The sequence below is a fragment of the Odontesthes bonariensis genome, chromosome 2 (genome assembly GCF_027942865.1).
Source record: "Odontesthes bonariensis isolate fOdoBon6 chromosome 2, fOdoBon6.hap1, whole genome shotgun sequence".
Lineage (NCBI taxonomy): Eukaryota > Metazoa > Chordata > Actinopteri > Atheriniformes > Atherinopsidae > Odontesthes > Odontesthes bonariensis.
Genome location: NC_134507.1, coordinates 6,082,559 through 6,101,011, shown reverse-complemented (window position 1 = coordinate 6,101,011; position 18,453 = coordinate 6,082,559). Strand labels below are relative to the sequence as shown.

Below are 18,453 nucleotides of genomic sequence, written 5' to 3'. Positions count from 1 at the left end.
ACCAGGACGCACTCCATGATATCCAATGACATTAGCGTTGGACAAACACGAGAGCCGGAATCACTTGGCAAACAACATGTTTTGGCATGCCAGTGACGGTAATAATTACAGGGGCGAGTGAAACAAGAGTTGAAGAAGAACACTCGGAGACCAGCAGAGGCTGTGCAGCTGAGCAGACGTTTGATCTGGTTTTTCTGGCTTGTGGAACCTGCAGCGCACTCTGCAGTCAGGGAAAACTGCTTTGACATATTGAGGCTCTTTTAACGGGTTTTGATGAGTTAGTCTGGAAGAATGAAATCTGTATAAAATCAAAAATCAGACAAAAACTACATTATTTTTAACCCGTTTTGCACCTCGTGCCCGAGTGTCCATACAGCAAAAAATAGGGGTCTTCAAACAAGATAAAAAAACACTAAAACTAAGGGAAAAGGTACTCAAAACAAGTGAAAAAAATCTGTCCATGCAGCAAGATAATTTGACTCGGCAAGATTTCTTAAATTAAGATTGTAGGAGTCTTGTTTCTAGATTTAACAAAGGCAGTTTTGTGAACAAACATTTGTCATATGCTTAAAATCCAAGTAAAGTGTGTTTTCAGATATTTTCTGTGTGACTCTTGAATCAAGCATGTTGAGTTTGTTATTGAATCTGATTTATTTTGATGAGACTTTGGAGGAGAAACGTAATACATCTTATTTTAAGTGTTGATTGTCTCATTTTATGATTCCCTGCCTGTTTGAGACAAAAAAGTAAAGTTTTGCTTGACATAAGATTATACTGTTGTTGAAGACTTAAAATAAGAAATTAATTCTTAAAACAAGAAAAAATATCTAGCACTACTAAATGTAAGGTTTTTTTTCTTGGTAAGAACCAAATAATCTGCAGTGCAGTCTTTACTTACAGTACAATGACAGAATGGAGTTTGCCCACAATATTTATGATCAGAACTCCCTGAATCTGATCAAGGGGATGTGCCACAACAGCAGTAGACCCCAACGAACAGCTGCTGACACCATAGAACTGCACACCACAGCATAATCCAAAAACATACAACGTCCATGCCCCAACTTTTTAAAGCCGTACTGTCTGCAGATGGGGAACCTTTAAAAAAAAATAATAATAATGGAAAATTGCAAACGCTACTTGTCGTATTTTCATTTTTTTTTCTATTTCATTCCCCCGTCCCTCTCTGCTGTGCTTCAGCTCTGCCTCCAACGCTCCATCCCGCAGAAGAGGCCATTGTACAAGTGGCAGTGAAAGCACCAGAGACCCAGTTATGTCACATGAAGTTCATGGCATGTGTCAAAGACAGGGCTGTAATGCGATAAGGAGCGTGTCAGAAGAAAATCATTGGTGTGAATTTGTGTTTCTTCTGCAAATATTACGGAATAAAAAACAACATCAACTAAATCTCATCGCTGCTACAGACACAATGAGACGACTTTGTTTACGTTCTCAGAGATGTTACTGCTGTTGGTTTGAGAACACATTAAAAGGGCCTTAATGGCATGGCAGTTACCAGGAAATTGAATCATCAATAGCAGCATTTACTTCTTGATCATTTGTGCATTATATTAAAAAGTTAAAATTTATTAATGAGGTTTTTCTTCCTCATTATTCATATATTATTCATAATATTATTCATATATATATATTATTCATAATATATATGTATATATATAAAATATATATGTGTGTCTGGGTGCTAACTTATGAGGAAATCTGTCACTGTGTGTGTGTGTTCCATTGTTTTGGCACACAGCAGTGAGTGTCAGCTAACATCTAGCTGAAGACACAGACAAAAAAAATGCTGTTTGACAAAGGACTCGTGACATCGTGTTTACGAATTAAAAGGGTGTGATGGAAAACCTGGTATTTTAGTTTGGAAACTGAAAATATGCCATCTTATCAGTACTTCCGCCCCACCCACCAGATGATGCAGCATTCACTGTAACTCAGAAAGAGGGAAGTTTGCTTTGCTATCAGCGTCAAATCTAACCATTGCTTTCATAATTCACCAGCCAGCTAGATTCTGCTGGGCCTTTTCTCAACCAACTTGGGCGGGTTCAACACGTGGCTCTTCATAAGACTGTGCTGAAAAGAGGAATCGGCGGTCCACCAGCTGTCCAAGGACCAACTGCAGTCGAGAGAAAATCAAGGGTTTGAGAATTAAATTGCCAGTCTGGTGTGTTGTCTGAGCTCTAAAGCTATACAATTAAAGACCACCGTAATACCATGCTCCAAGGGTTACCGAGGACAAAAGGATTGGCTTGAATAAATACGAAATAAAGTTTGTGATAAACATGTAAATTAAAAGGGGAAAAAGCAGCCACTGTTCTGTCTCTGTTATTTTGTCCAGATCGTATCAGACATTTCATTAAGACGGAAAACTATTTGTGTCAGCTCGTGGAAAAGAGAGCGGATGCACCTTAAGGGTGAGGCGTTAATTGATATTGGGCAAACATTTAAATCCAAATATGCAGCAGCCAGAACTTCCACTTATATGACGAGTGAGCGCATGTGTGCTTTGGGTGAGCGTGAAACACTTTCTGCCAGAACCAACAGACCAGTGCTTCTTCGGAATTGTAAATAAGCTTGTAAGTACGTCCTAAACCTGTGTTACCGGTGTCTCTGCCGATGTTCCCTGTGCAATTATTTATCTAACTACTTTAACTGGCTACTCCCAGCCCAAGTAGAGGCAAAAGCAGATGCAGCCTGATACATGTGTTTTGATACAAAAAAAACAAAAAAAAGAAGCCAATGCAGCATCCAAGAATAGAAAGTATTGACACTGCTTGGCACTGTTCTAAAAATTCAAAAAATGTGAAAACGTGCAGCATGAAAAGGCCTCAAAATTACCAGAACCGATCAGTGATAACAAAAAAAAAAAAGGAAAGCCAATTGTCAGCGCCAAACAGGATTTTTTTAACCGCTGCTTAAACTGAGAAAAATGGAGGAGAAAACTGCTGCAGTCTTGAGAAGTTTCCCTCTAACATGTGTTTAAAACTGTAAAAGGTTGTAATTTCACTCTGACCCGTGGTGGTTTTCTAAACTGACCAGCCACAGCACCCTAAAAATGTCACACACGTGTGTGACAGCGATGGACGTTTCAAGTCCAGGACACTGAAAGGCCTCCGCATGCAGCTCAGAGCTAAAAAAGATATGGCACCAGGGGTCCCAGCGAAGAGTCTTTGCTTTGGGAGGGCAAACATGTTGATTTAGGGTCGTCACCATTTGTTCACTAAAATGACAGTTAGGTTTGGCCCTATATTCAGAATATTTTCACCGCTTTACTTTGTAGTCAGACAGGCTTTTTCCAACAGAGCACCAAATTGGTTATTCCCCTCGCCCCCAAAACGAGCAACGCATTAAGACTCCAAAGTCTCATAAAAATACCGACCAGAGACAGGGAGTCAGCTGGGGTGGTCAGTGGCGTAGTGGATTGTGCAGGCGCCCCATGTATAGAGGCTACAGTCCTCGCTGCAGTCGGCCCCCCTTTACTGCATGTCATTCCCCCTCTCTCTGCCCCCTGCTTCCTGTCTATCTCTTCAACCATCCTGTCCATTAAAGGCATAAAAAGCCTCCAAAAAGGCACCAAACTATCTCATCGTGAGGCATCATTACGGTGTGCGGTTTCACTCACCGATAGGCTCACAGGTAATGGATGGAAAACAAGTGTCTGGCTCAGAAGGAGTCATAACAACATTAAAGCTGCGACTGGAAAACTGCTCCGACCTCAAACCACTTCCTGAAGACAAAATCATTCCGAGTAACCTCACACCAACCTCTTCAAATTAAGCATACCAAAGAAAACTTTTTCTTTGTTTGTTTTACGGCCCGGTTGACCTGTTGTTGACAGCTGTGACACGTCGAGCGACAGCGTTGAGAGATTAATTAGAGCCACCTCACTGATGAAAATAGGCGCTGGTTACTTTCAGTCTGCATCCTGCTCTTCAGGTGGTTTTCATTCTGAATCACCTTTAGTTTCGACGACTCTCCTTTTACCTCATCGTGTCTGTTCATTTACCGATGCTGTCAAAGCTGTCCTCGACTGCTCTGCACCAACCGTCCTGTGCACGTGAAAAGAAACGCACACCAAACCACAGAGGAAGCCATTTTTGATTTGAACTTTCTTCCCCGTTTGTGGGAACCTCACTCGCCTTGCGAGCGTTAAACTGCTAATTAAAGGTGGTGATTAAACTGCTACTTAAAGGGATGGTTGGTAATCCTATTCAGAAACACATTTTGTAATACTGGGTGAAATGGTCCGTCTATGCTGAGACTAATCTACACATGATGTATTTAGAAAAAGGGCCAAAAATAATCAGACCTCTGTGGCAGCTGCTGGACTGACAGAAAGACGACCAATCCAAACTCCTCGGGCCGAGGACAGAAAACCAATCAGATGCCTTCATGTCCAGTTCTACCCGTTCTGCCCATGCCCCCCTCTGTCGGCTCCCTTGTGCCACTTTCAAATCTTGCTAGCTCTCTTGCTAGCTCTCCAGGATTACCAGCCATGCCTTTAAAGGGAAAACGTGCTCTAAGATTTGTTGTCAAATTCAGAAGTGCAGTTAAAGGAACAACCCGTATCCCTTTTAGCCCCGCCCCCGACTTCCCGCTGTCTGTGAGCTGTGCATGTGAACTAACTCCAACTAACTAACTGAACATCTGACCATTTAGTTGCATTTGCAGAGCGACATTGAGGCGCACCAGCCCATCTTGGAAACATGCAGTGTACCTGTGTGTAATCTGTATGTAGGACGCAGGTCTTATGTCAGCAAGAGCCCTCACTGTCGTCATAGCAACGCAGATGGAGGATCCTCGAATCAAGTGATGACAACCAACGTCGCAACTTTTTTTTTACTTTTTTACGCTTTGATGCTGCCATCCAATTATGGATGAGCCAATACTTTTCGTGTCATAGTAAAATGTCTCGCTTTCAACATTTAACATTTGTGAACAAAACATCGGTTTATGAGTGCTGCATTCTGTTCTGACTCATGTTTTTTCACAGCGTCCCAACTTCTTTGAACCTGGGGTGGTGCGTCAATTAGGAAATTAGGTGGTTTTAAGCAACCGTTTGCAGATACTGGATCAGTTTAGCTGTTCCATCTGTTTATCAACCACGTTTTCCCCGACATTAATATGGTATAAACCATATTTTCTCAATGGTGCGCCTAAAAAAAATCTCAGGGTGCACCGGTGGAACCACCCGTTCGAGGGAAAAATAAATAATAAAAAGTCTACGCGACTGAAAGTCTCCCTGTGGTTCAACAACAGACACACGTTAGACCCATATCGTGGTCTAAACCAATCAGAGATAGTGAAGGGCGGGACCCCCCTCTGATTGGCCCGTGTACGTTTGAACACGTGCTTGCTAGTCAGACAGAGAGGTGAGGAACCTCGGCCGTCAGATAAACAGTGGATGTAGCCGCGGGTGATAACGTGAAAAGAACGGTTGACAACTTTTTGGTTAAGTTAAGACCTGATACGTCCAAAAATAATCACAGCCAATGCTCTGACACGGACCCATCAACCTCCCACGTTATGTCAAGCCCAGGTCCAGAGCTAGCATCTGGAGCTAGCATCGGGAGCTAGCATTAGATAATGAGCCACAACCAACTGAAATTAAAAGGGGTAAAGTGTATACATTTCTAAAAAAGTGGCTTGAGCAGTTTCCCTGGCTAAGATGCAGTAAAGCTGATAATATAATTACATTACATTACATTACGGTCATTTTGCAGACGCTTTTAACCAAAGCGACTTACAATAAGTGCGTTCAACATCGGTAGCCAAAAGAACTTCAGGTCACAAGAAATCATAAGTGCATTTCCTTCCAAAACCAAACAGCTAAGAGCAAAACTAGTGCTAGAGTAAGTGCGATAACCAACCAGCCTCTCACCAACTGCACACCAGTCACAGCGGGGTGGGGATGCAAACGCTGGTTCGGGTAGGGGAAGAAATAAAAGAGGTAAGAAAAGCAGGACTGGGATTCAAACCCTGGTTCGGGTAGGGGAAGAAATAAAAGAGGTAAGAAAAGCAGGAATGGGATTTAAACCCTGGTTCGGGTAGGGGGTAATGAAAATATAGAGGGTGCCAGTGGTGGAGGAAACAATAAGTGCGTAAGGAACTAGGACGGCGCAGATGCTGTCCTAAGAGGGTGGATCAGGGTAGTTTTTCTTGAAGAGGTGGGTTTTCAGCCTACGGCGAAAGATGGGCAGCGACTCAGCTGTCCTGATATCAGTCGGGAGATCGTTCCACCATCGGGGTGCCAGAACAGAGAAAAGCCGCGACCGTGTCGATCGTGCGCAGGGACCCCTGAGTGACGGGGCAGCCAGGCGCCTAGTGGCCGCAGAGCGAAGTGGTCGGGCGGGGGTGTAGGGCTTGACCATAGCCTGGAGGTATGAAGGAGCTGTTGCTTCCACTGCCCTGTAGGCCAGTACCAGAGTCTTAAACTGGATGCGAGCAGCTACAGGGAGCCAGTGTAGAGAGCGGAGAAGGGGAGTGGTGTGGGAGAACTTGGGGAGGTTGAACACCAGACGAGCAGCAGCTTTCTGAACTGCATTTACTGTAAAGTGTGGCAATAGTGCATTTGTGACTGGTTCTAACACATTTCGAATTGAAACGCTGAAAAAGCACAACGCATCTATGAAACGCATTACCTGCTCAGTGTACCCTCTCCCCGCTGCCTTTCAGCGGCAGGCAGCAGCTGAAAGCACCTGATCGTTCAGGAATGTGTCAGTGTGTTCGGCCGTATCTTGAGGAGAGGAAGACCGGTGAATATACTGATATATATATTTAACCCAACTACAGGAGTTGGCCATCCGAGGGGCATGTGACTGCAATGGAGGATAGTCCAGAAGACATTGAGCCATGAGATATTTAGTTTGAAGCCCTTAAAACACTTGCAATTTTAATTTAGATTTTCTTTTTATTTCATTTATCTTGAGATGTTTTAAGTTTAAATTTCAGGTCAGTGAAGCACTTTAAGCACCAACACTTTTTCAGTAAGTAGTTAGTAAGTTAAAGGTAGGGTAGGAGATCCTGGATTTTGAGTCCAGCGAAGCTGCATTTTGAAAATACACAGGTAAAAAGTCCCAACCCTTTTCTTCACTTTCCCCCCGAAGCCACGCCTCTAGAGTACATGAACACACACGACCACGAAGGTGCACGAGCGCTGTTCTGACAGCAAGCATCGATTGTTGCCGTATTTAGTATTTAGTATATGCTAACTATACGTTTAATAATGCTAGGTGCTAGCCAAGCTGGCTCTAGTTTAGCTTCCTGCCAAGCTTCGTTCACGGAGCAGGGTACGCGCACAGGGGGAAGGAGGGGGAGGAGGGGGAGGGGGAGGGGGAGGGAGGAGGGGGAGGGAGGAGCAGATTGCAGTTTGATAGACGGCATCAGAATCCAATCATCGTTAACAGTCCGTTCAGTATGATTGGATACTGTTTTTCCTAGATTGTACGTTCTAGAGGCCACTAAAACTTTTCATATTTGTGTCAAAACTTTTAATTAATTGGTTGCAATGGGGGTGTGAAGAGTATTTCAAGCAATATGTAAAAAAAAATGTTCCAGAAAAAGATCCCCTACCCCGCCTTTAAGTTCAGTAAGTTTGTAGAATTGTGCTTCAAATAAAGAACTTTATTTTGACCAGATTGCTAGTTAATAGACATATATGGACAGCGATTTTAAAATAAATAAATTAAAATAAATAAAGTGAACCTGTAAAACTGCGGTGTTAAATGCAGTGCGGTTGAAAATTTTGGTGCACCTAAGAAAAAAAGTTAGGCGCACCAGTGCAACCAGTGTAAAAAGTTAGTCTGGAGCCCTGTAAACGCATTTGCAACTATCAGAGTCGATAATCAAACGTGAAAAACTGATATGGGGGACGTTATTGCAGCAGAAAACATGTAAAACACAACAAAAACCTGGATATGAATATTGATTTCTTAGCAAGTCGCATTGTAACAGTTCCACCACATACCTTTCTGTACTAAATTCACAAAAAAAAACTAAAAAACTAAAACAATGCATGTGCCTCTGTCACTTTGAAAGCAGCACATTTCTTACAACAGTTAGGACGTGTCGCCGCCTCACTTCCTTTCACCCGGTGGAAAGAGTTGTGGTTTGTCTGGGGTTCCTCTGTAGATGAAAGGGTGCGATATGAAACATGACTGAGCTCCAGCAAGTTTCTTCTTTTTCTTCTTTTGAAATTAGAAAGTGAAAACGAGGCCAATAAGATCACGTCTGCATCGCCGACATTGGTCTGCTTGAACAAGCAAGCACGTCGAAGATGCCGTTGGAGATGCGTTTAGCGCCACTGAATCAGAAGGGATGAAGTGGTAAAAAAAAAAACTCTGTCCTGATAATATTTGTGGCAAAGGTTAAAGCTGTTGTGTAATATGTTCCACAACAAAGCACAGAAAAAATAAGAAGAATTCAGCGCTGTGTACACTGCATTGTGTTCCATTTGGTCGTCTCAACAAGAAATGCTTTAATTCTGACAATTTGCGACATTTTCCAGAAGCAGTGATAACATTTACCCAGAGTAGCAACAAAGCAGGTTTCTGCCATGATGGCAGGTGTTATGCCGAGGAGTGCATGCCTGCCGAGGAGTGCATCCCCATTCGCGGGACCAGCAGGGGATGCATATTTTGGCAGACCATTGCCGAAAAATGCATCCCCTGCTGGTCTGGAATGGAATGATATTACTACATTATAGTTTTAAGTCCATAATTAGATTATTTTATCTGGGCTGCACTGAGTAAAGATTGATATTCACAGAAAATGTCTCCAAACATCTTTCGGGTTTACTACAAAAGTGTTAGTCACAGCCCTTTCTTTGGAATATTTGTACAATAATATGATAACAGGTGAAAGAGATGCTCTAAAGTGTACAATTGTCGGATTATCATAAGTGTACATGTATTATTCGTCTACATGAAGAAATGAGAAAAAAAGATGAACGAATGAAACACCAACGTCAGCTCAATATTATCACTGTGACTTTATTGGGTAAATGTAATAATCCATACCTGAACCGGTTTACGAATGCTCCCGCGAATGGGAATGCACTTCTCGGCATAACACCTGCAGCTAAAGCATCAGTCTTTCTCTGATGTTTATTCTATAGTGTAGATTTGCTTATAGCTGTTTATTCTCTATTTTTATTCTATTCTATTTGCTTGTTTTTCCTTTAATTGTTTACATATCTTTGTTACAACACAATAATTTCCCAAATTGGGATGAATAAAGTACTTATCTATCTATCTATCTATCTATCTATCTATCTATCTATCTATCTATCACGTCGTCTACCACTGCGGGACACGGCGTGGCTGCAAGGAGTCTGTCGTGTATTCTCCTGAAATTAACTCCTCTCCCAGCCAGAGTTCAGCAGCAGTAAGCCGGCCGTGGGTCGTGCAGGCGGGCTCGCAGTTTAGCCAGCTGCCACCCAGGTATGGTAATACACCCCGTCCAGACTGAAAGTGAGCGAAACTGACGCGAAGTGACAACGAAATTGGGGTGTCCTCATCTGCAGCGTGATGATTTTGTCGCGAGTGGTTCTATTGGTTCACCTGAAACACAGAGTTCTCTGGCGATTCCCGCCCATGCGGCCTTCCTTCGGTTCAGGTCTTTGTGGTATGGTTGTTTGGGGTCATAAACCATTGGGTGCTGTTCCACGGTGCAGATCAGCTTCTACTCGTCCATTATTCGCTGAGTGCTGCCAACCTGTTGTTAACTAGCTTGTCAACAGGAAGCAGCGTGTTCATTTCAACCAATAAGCAGTGTTTAGGGGCGGGACGCCGCCGCGAAATGTCGTCCAGATAGAGACAGCGCGAGCGATTTTTGAAGGGGTCAGCGACATCGCTGGACGGAGCGACATCGCTCACGGCATGTCAGGACAGGCTGATTGAAAAGTACGCATACTAATCACTTTTTATCGCTCGCTCGGAGTCAGGACGGGGTGATACACGTGACAACACAATCCTTGCGTGTTGGGAGTCAGTATAGAGCGCTGCTTACCTGATAAAGCTCTCTCAGCCATGTCTTCTGTAGATTTTCAGGCTGAAAAGAGAAGAAAAAAAAAAGACAAACTGTAAGTGAAATCAGTAAGAATGAAAAGAAAAACTTTAGTGATTCCTCTTTTTTATTCTCTAGAAGCAGAGCCGGGTGCCACTGGCGACTCAACTTCGAATCTTTATTCAGCTTCGGTATCAACAGATTTCTTCCCGAACCCTTTCTTTTTTCTTTTTTTTTAGCAGAAACTACAGCAACTAGCAGGTTTTGGTGGCACGGGACCAACTAAATGAGGATTATTTGCCAGAGAAACAATCATTTGCTTTGCATACAGAAGAGCATAAAAAACAGGTTGCAAAAGTGAGTCGGCCGCTCGTGTATATCAAAGCGACACCCGTAATAACCGGAAAATTAATAAATAAATCACAGATTCAAAAAAGTATAACTATTAGAGTCAAAGGTGTACTGCAAAAAAAAAAAAAAGAGAGCTTGAATTCAGCAAAACCTCAGCAAGATGAGCTGTCCTGACAAGCAACTCGCCGGAGGCCGCGGTAAACCAAATTGCTGTTTAAACAGCGAGATGAATTATCTGCTTAACTCCACACTAAACTCCACACTTGACATCTACAGTACACTAACGCCTTTTTCGCAGATCAACAAAAGCTGTGTGAGGCATGCGCACACTTCGCACACTGCTACACACGCATCTGCTAACAGGAAGCTGCTTCACTTCAATTACAGCATCTCTGAGGGTCGTAAATCTCCGTCTCCGGGGGCATCCACAAGCCTCCCTCCATCCTTCTTTTTTCCCACCTCCCTTCGCTCTGCCTGTATCCGACATCCTCTCCCTCTCTGTCCTCCGCTTTAAAAGGCTATTCCCAGACCTGGACTTGATTTAGTTTGTGCAGTGGAAACAGAGACAGGGCCCTGAGCAGTCTACCATTTAAGGAGAGATCTCCCAATGTCGATAACTAGGTCTGATGAACGGCTGCGTGCGCGCGTGTGAGAGAGCAACCGTGCGTGTGGACTTTGTCCTCACAGGACTAGTCTATAATAAGAATACACTGGGGATCTGCAGGCTGTGTTGGTATTTGAAACAGAGTCCAAATATATTACAAAAGTGGGTGCTGTAACCATGCACACTAAATAAATCATCGCCACGATAACTTTGTCAACCACCCTTTCACAGGCTGAAGAAAATGATGTTCACATAGTAATACTTTAGAAACTTTTTACCCAGCGTGCACCCACCAGCAAGAGCACATTTCTCACTATGTTTAAGGTTAGACATCACAGACACCCTGCAACTAAAAAGAGAAGCAACGCTGTGCAAAGTGTCATCAAAAACAGAATGCGGGGGTGGTCCGTGGCGTAGAGGGTACAGCAGGCGCCCCACGTACAAGAGGCTATAGTCCTCGCTGCGAGTTCCGCACCGGACAGCCCTTTGCTGCATGTCATTCCCCCTCTCTCTGCCACCTGCTTCTCTCTAAAAAAAATAATAATAACAATAATAATAAAAAAATAAAATAAAACAAAATAAATGTCTCTCTGAATGTCACCTGGCAGCATATGTTGATCCGCGACCTGAAAATGTGTCTCTGCCTGAGAGACGCCCTCACAGGTGAGTCATTTACCTGCACCGTCGCAGATGAAGGCCTTTGAACTATACACTGATGCCAATCTGCTCAGTAACTTCTCCTCTTATGATTCAACAGACTCTTCCGTTTCACTACAGTCCATCTTTAGTTGTTGACTTGTGATTTTCCTACTTCAAGCCTCTCCGTTATGTGTAATATGTATATAATTCTGCTACCATTCCAGTATGAATGGTTCTTATTACCTCCGCCAAGGAGGTTATGTGATCGCCCGAGTTTGTCTGTTGGTTTGTCTGGATGTTCGTCTGTTCGTGCTGCAATCTTGCGACCTGCCACAAGGTGGCACGACCTCCACAAGGTGGCGCAACCTCAAGGTGCCAAAGCCAAACAGAGCCAAAGCCAGACAGAAAGCATATTGCGCGGATTTGCTGTAATTAGCACAACAAAAGATTGCAACGGCAAGCCAGTGTGCATAACTGCATATAGCGTAATGAGAACGGCGAACACTGCTTCCCGACAAAACATTATAATAATAATAATTTAATCCAAATATCTGTGTAAACGTGTCAGTTTGAGGTTTTAGAGTGACCATAAACTGTTTACTTTAGGGATGCAGCAAATCGCCATTGGTGAACGAAGAAGCAAACGGAGGATCTGGTGAACAAGGCAGAGTTCAAACTGCACTTCGCCTACATTCGTCAATAAGCCAAAAGTACCTTGTTGCACAAGTCTGTTTTTAATCAGCCGGTATTTCCCAAAGTACAAATGCAGCACTTTCCTGATGCACTTCTATGTTTTGAGGTGAATAAAAAACAAACAAAAAAAAAAAAAGAGGGAGATAAGGTCATGGAATTTGGTGCAGTTTTGGAGAAAAAGCCAAATTTTTTTTACAGTTGTAATCAAATCAAAAACGGTTTTATATAGGTTGATTCTGCCTCTTCATAGAATATGGCAATCAGCTGAGCAGGCCTTTATTTATACAATAAAAACACAAATCAACACAAATCAGCCAAGAACATGAAATGTAAAAAAAATACTAGATTCATCCCAAAGAGGAGTAATGTTCATAACGATGCAATCGGTGCGTGTTTTTTTGCATCCGGCTCGCCCTGCTGTGAACAACCGCTGCAGTCACAGTGCAGACTTCCCAGCCTTTTTACTGTAACAGGGCAGCCTTTGGTTTCCAGAAAAACACGATCACGGCACATCGCTGCCCACTGGCTGGTCAAACATACCGCTGTTGGGCTTCAGCAGCTTTAGGCTAGCCGTCTCCCCCTTTCGCCAGTTTTCATGCGATGCTATCCGGCCTTTCGGCTCTAATCTGTGCTCGGTAAGCAAATAATCATCTATCCAAAACTATTCCGTAAACATCACAGAATAAGAAGCACATAAGTCCATTTAATGAGTTAAAACAGTGAATCTGCTATTTTTACAACTATAACATCCTTTAACATGTTAATAAATGGGCTGTGTAGTTTATGCCCGCTATATTTTTTAGGTTGCAGAGGGCACCTAAATATCTAGGGACTTAGCAAGAGTGTGTGTGTGTGTGTGTGCACCATCGTCCCAGCGTCAGCCAGATCAGAGAGCACAGGTCTATATAAGGAAATGAGCAGTGGACCTTGTCACCAGTCACATGGATGGAGGAAGAGAAAAAGAGTGAGGCAGAATCATGCAGAGAGAGGAGCAGGGAGGCTCAGGCCTGAGAGATGCCACCTGAACGCCCTGCTGATGTTGTAAACAACCAGACGCGGTTATGAAGTGCATGGGATCATGACAGCCTCTGAGGAATCATCCGGATATTTTTAGCTCTTTCTTTTGGTTGTTTCTCCCAGGCCCGCTGCTAGCTGCGCTCCTCTGCAACTTCCAAAGGTTTCCCGTGTTTCGTCCTCGGAGTGACAGAAACACTCAGCGGCTGCTAATCTCCTTAAAAACCTCTCTGCAAGTGTAAGAGGGGACTTTACCCAAGGCTGGCCATGGCTATGAGGCAATAAAACCATCCTGTAGACATTTTTCTAAACAAAGTCCAGAAGTATCTCATCGGTGGGGAAGCCGTGCCCTAGATGAGCCTGATGAAGGAGAGGCTCCGGGCAGCTTGGCCCTGCACAGAGCCATCCAGAGCTTTTCTAGACCGCTCAAAATTAGGCTGAGGCGCCTCGCCTGCTCTGGCGTGCAGCAAAGATGCGCGATGGTTGGAGATGTCGGCCTTGCCAGGGTGGCTCAGAGGAGGGCCGGCGGGCCCTAGGAGGCCCGAGCCTTGGAGAGAAAGTGGGCTAATAGCAGCAACGAAAGGGAGGTCAAACCAGGTCTATATTTGTACCCTCAGTTCTCTGACTGCCACCCTCAGCTTATCACAAGTTAATTTGCAGTTAATTAGAAAGTGGGGCTACACGGGAGTAAAAATAAACCCACACGCTCCCCAGCCTCCCCTAGACGTGCACCTCCTCTTCCTCCAGTGGAGCATTCGCTCGGTTAGTTCTCTCCACCTCCTCGCTCTTCTTCGCTACTGTTCTCTCAGTCGATGGCCTACTTTTCAGACAGTGTGGGGAACTGACACATTCAAATCTATTCAACACGCAAGCCATCAAAAAAAAAAAAGGCTAGAATCTAAGCCCTTGCACAATCGACAGGCCTTTTTGTCAAATAAACCAGCGTCAAAACTCTTCCATCATCCAACAGACTGAGCCTGAACTGTGACAACAACAAAACAAAACAAAAAAACCAGAGAGCATCAGAGACTTTGCTCATCCCTCTCAAACCTTTACTCATTTGAAATTACTTTGTATGAGAGTGGCAAACAATGTACAAAAATGTCATTTGCAGAGTGACAATATACATCCTCTTCTTCCTTTTCAGCTTGATACGAAAACTTCCCCCCCGGCAGCCAAACTAGGCCGACATCACGGCATTTTCTGCGAGCCCCGGCTGAGAGTGATGACGAGATATTTGCCTCTTGCAAATGCCTGATCTCTGAATTGAACAAATTCCATGTAAATCACCCTAACCAGGTCTGCTGGGGAGGAAAATGTATCGCTTCCACTGAAATGCATGTACTTTCGTTTTCCTTGGAACCACTTTGTACTGCATAAGTCACTGAGATCTCTGAAAGCCCTGTGAATTACCCGGGGTAAACAGGAAGTTGTGTCAGCCCCAATCGAACAGGGTGGGCCCAGGGCACAAGACAAAAGCAAATGGGTGACTAAACTAAACGAAATGCAAGAAGTGATTTGAGTGAAGTGGCATCAGAGCAGTGGCCTCAAACTGATCCGGGAAAGGGCCGGCGTGGCTGCAGGTTTTTGTTCCAACCCTGCAGCAGCACAGCTGACTTGTTTCATTCAATCAATTGAACTGGTTAAGACCATGACTGTGTTCGAAACCGCATACTTCTCCTACTACTCATACTAACTTTTTGAGTTAGTATGCAAGTTTGAGTATGCGAGAAGTTCCCGGATGCATACTCGATTCGCCGAAATGTTGGGTATGCATCATGAGGTTACTACTCTTACTCAAACTACCCAAGATGCAACGTAACGTGACGTCGCCGATCGTCATTTCCTGCCAAAACGGCAGTTTCAAGCTAGCTACAACGAGGGTAGGTTCACTTCCTGTTTTCAAAACAAAAGCACCAATTGTATCGTAATGGCTTTCCCTGTGACAAAGGCAACGGGTATTTTATTTTGTGAAAATAACCGGAAGTGCGTTGCTCACTGCGGCTAGCTTTAGTAGCGCTGAATTCGTCGGAACAAAATTGTAAATGAGCTGAGCGATGAGTATGCAGTATGGAGGTATGTAGTATGTAGTATGTAGTATGTAGTATGTAGTATGTAGTATGTAGTATGCGGTTTCGAACACAGCCTTTCAGTGCAGACAGTTCAGTTGATTGCATGAAACAAGCCAGCTGTGCTGCTGCAGAGTTGGAACAAAAACCTGCAGCCACACCGGCCCTTTCACGGATCAGTTTGAGACCACTGCTTTAGAGTGAGGCTGCAACATAAAAAAACAAACCGCTAATGTGTCAAAATGTCCACTTGTCGGTTGGAATCCCCCCCCCCCATCCTTTCTGTCTGACAATAAAGAAAAGCAGCTCGTGGGAGGAGGGGATGAGCGCCGTTTATCTTTCGATATGGGTTCTTCTCGAGTCGCAGTAAAACTCTTTTTCTCAAATGAGGCGCGACGGCTGCGCAATCAAAGTCTCTTTTTTTTTTTTTTTTTTTTTTAAATCCAGGTCTGAGGATATTTCTGACGCTGGTTTGGCGAGCCGCCATCGTATACAGCCGCTGGTAAGCCGAATGTCTGGGGCTCTGAGGAGCTGTGAGGAGGGAGCGCTGTGACCTTGATGAATGGAATGTTAAACAGTCACTTGTACGGGTCCTCGGAGTTCTGTGTTGGACATGCATCATTCCGGGGTTAGTTTGGACGGCAGTTTTTGATTTACTTTCAGACTGGCTTTCAGTGACATTTATTTCTTCACCCTACTTCAGTTTTTATTTAATTCTGTTCAACAAACTTCTTAGTCTGTTCTTTGGAGAGGCCACGACTCTGGTGGCCAACGGTTTGTCTCTCGAGATTAAAAATCGAAACGTCTTTTGGTTGGTTTTGTGCCGTTTTAGAAAATAAATATGGTTAATAAATGAGGGAAACCGATTCATAAATCAGTTTTGATAGGAGGAAAATAACTATTGTAAATACTAGGGGTGGGACGATATGCTTTGGTCACGATTCGATTGTATCACGATTCTTGATAATTGCGATTTCTACAAGTATTGCGATTTGATATAATCAGTAATTGCAATTTTCTTCCTTCTTAAAAAACAAAAAAGTTGATTCATACACTTCTAGAATGAATGTCGTTCCCATAAACAATGTCAGTCCAGCAGCTGACATTTATTTCAACTGAGACAAAAAGAGGCACTTAACATGTACAGCATCTTTTAAAGTTTACAGTTACAAAATGAATTGAAATGTCCACACAGCACAAATGTGGGCTAGTTTTAACATAACTTAATGTAATGAATTGATTAAGTTTTTCTGGACACGGATATGATGCAATATAATCGATTCAGGGGAGAAAAATCTATTTTTAAAATGATCCCATAAAAAAAATCGTGACATGTACATGAATCGATTTTTTCGCCCACCCCTAGTAAATACATTTAACAGGAGTTTGATTCAGATTCAGTGAGACGGTCACTTTAACCCCAGATGGTTCACTTACATGTCGACCTGAATGAACCTCCCCCCAACCACGGGAACACAGTTGTTCTAAGGAGCCAGCTTTTCAGAACCCTTTGTCACTGATGCCTTCTGATCGCTCGAATTACCAGGAAACATCCTGACACTTTCGTCAGATGCTTTCGTTGTATTTTTCTGCCTCTTTTTTTTTTTTTCCTCATTCCGAGCACCACATCATTCAAGTACGGTTGATCTTTCCCTTCCTCCTTGACTAGGCAGACTGTCATCAACACCAACGGAGCGAGCAAGAGCAAGAACTCCCCCCTCTTGTTTTCTCTGGTGGATAAAAGGAAAAGGAAAAGAAAAAAAAAAAGCGCTGTGAAGCTGTGCTGGTGTAGCACAGGTCACAGCCTTCAGTCCTCCTCAGAGACGCGGAGGTTGCAACTCGAAGCACACGCACGGCCCTTTTTCCCCTCGCAGCTCGTCGGTGAGGCATTCTTCAGCCGACAGATCCTCAGCATTCCCCCGCCCAGCTCCACAGTGCAGAAGGCTGTCTAAACTGAAAGCCGTGGGGGTCTAGTTACGTCAAGGTCGGGGCCATTAAAGACCCCCGTGGCGATCTGCTGGGAACACATGGCCACCACATGGGTTTCCTCCTTCTCCACCTACCGCTTTTACTCAAAGTAATACTCATGCTGTGTCGTCTCGGCCTCGATTTCAGCAGCAATGTTGTTATCTTTATTAGGTACCGAGCTACAGCTAGAGCATCCTCGTGTTTTAGTGTTCTGCTGAGAACGCCTCCCATTTCCGAGAAGCACCCGCTTGGTCCGACCAGGCTGGTTAGGGGCGTGGGGGAGTAAGAGAAACATTTTTATTTTTAAAAACCTGCTTTGCACTGCAGCTTGCAGCCTCCGTAATTGAAAAGAAGAGAGTGGAGATGAGGAATCTTTAAAAAGCAACGGTTGCTTGGTTACACCTGGCACTAATACGAGACACACACACACAGGTCCACCACAGAAGGAACAAGCTACATTTGAGGTCCAACTTATAAACCGAGATACAACAAGGCGGCCGTCTGTTTCCACCTTCGTCTCTGACGCACACAGATGCGAGCATTCCTCTGAAGCCCACCGCTGATGCAGAGCCAGGCTGCAAAACGTGCTCAAGGACATCTTTACATGTCGAGCTGTCAACTGGGGCTCCTGACACACTAATCTAGGTCATGTGGGAAATCATATTACGACAGATTGGGAAACACAATACAGTAGAAAAAGGGAGAAACTTCTCAAGAGCTTTTGAAGAAATCAAAGAAAACCTCAGATAAGTTAACTCAGGTCGAGCTCAGGGGACGACAAAGCCGTCCTTATAAACTGAAGGGGTCAGAGTTGGAAACTGCCCAGGGGGAGATGGCGCTAAATTCAATGTTTCCTTAGGCTTAAATTAGCATGGAGGGCCAGGTATGTAAACAGCCGCCTGAGTAAATCTGTCCCTTTGTGCCGCCTTAGTGTGCCTGACCTCAGAGTCACTCAGCTGCCTCTGTGGTGAGTCTTTCATACCGCGGACCGGCAGCAGCCGGAGACAGCAGCCATAGTTCTCCGACTCCGACCAGCTGGAGAACCGGTTAACAAGAACAAGAACGCCTGTCGCCGGCTGCAGGAGCAGAAAC

At 44.1% G+C, this 18,453-nt stretch overlaps 1 protein-coding gene across 3 annotated transcripts in view; it reads right to left on the bottom strand.

The window, feature by feature from the left end:
- inpp5a (inositol polyphosphate-5-phosphatase A) overlaps positions 1-18,453 on the bottom strand; it is a 157,308-nt gene that overhangs the window by 97,416 nt on the left and 41,439 nt on the right. For 2 of the 3 annotated variants that reach the window (XM_075474657.1, XM_075474656.1), the window contains exon 2: positions 10,027-10,068. In XM_075474657.1, the coding sequence (XP_075330772.1) occupies positions 10,027-10,068 (42 nt within the window). Of the gene's footprint in view, positions 1-10,026; positions 10,069-17,456; positions 17,557-18,453 lie in introns of those variants that run through there. The other variant, XM_075474658.1, reaches the window with a different exon arrangement.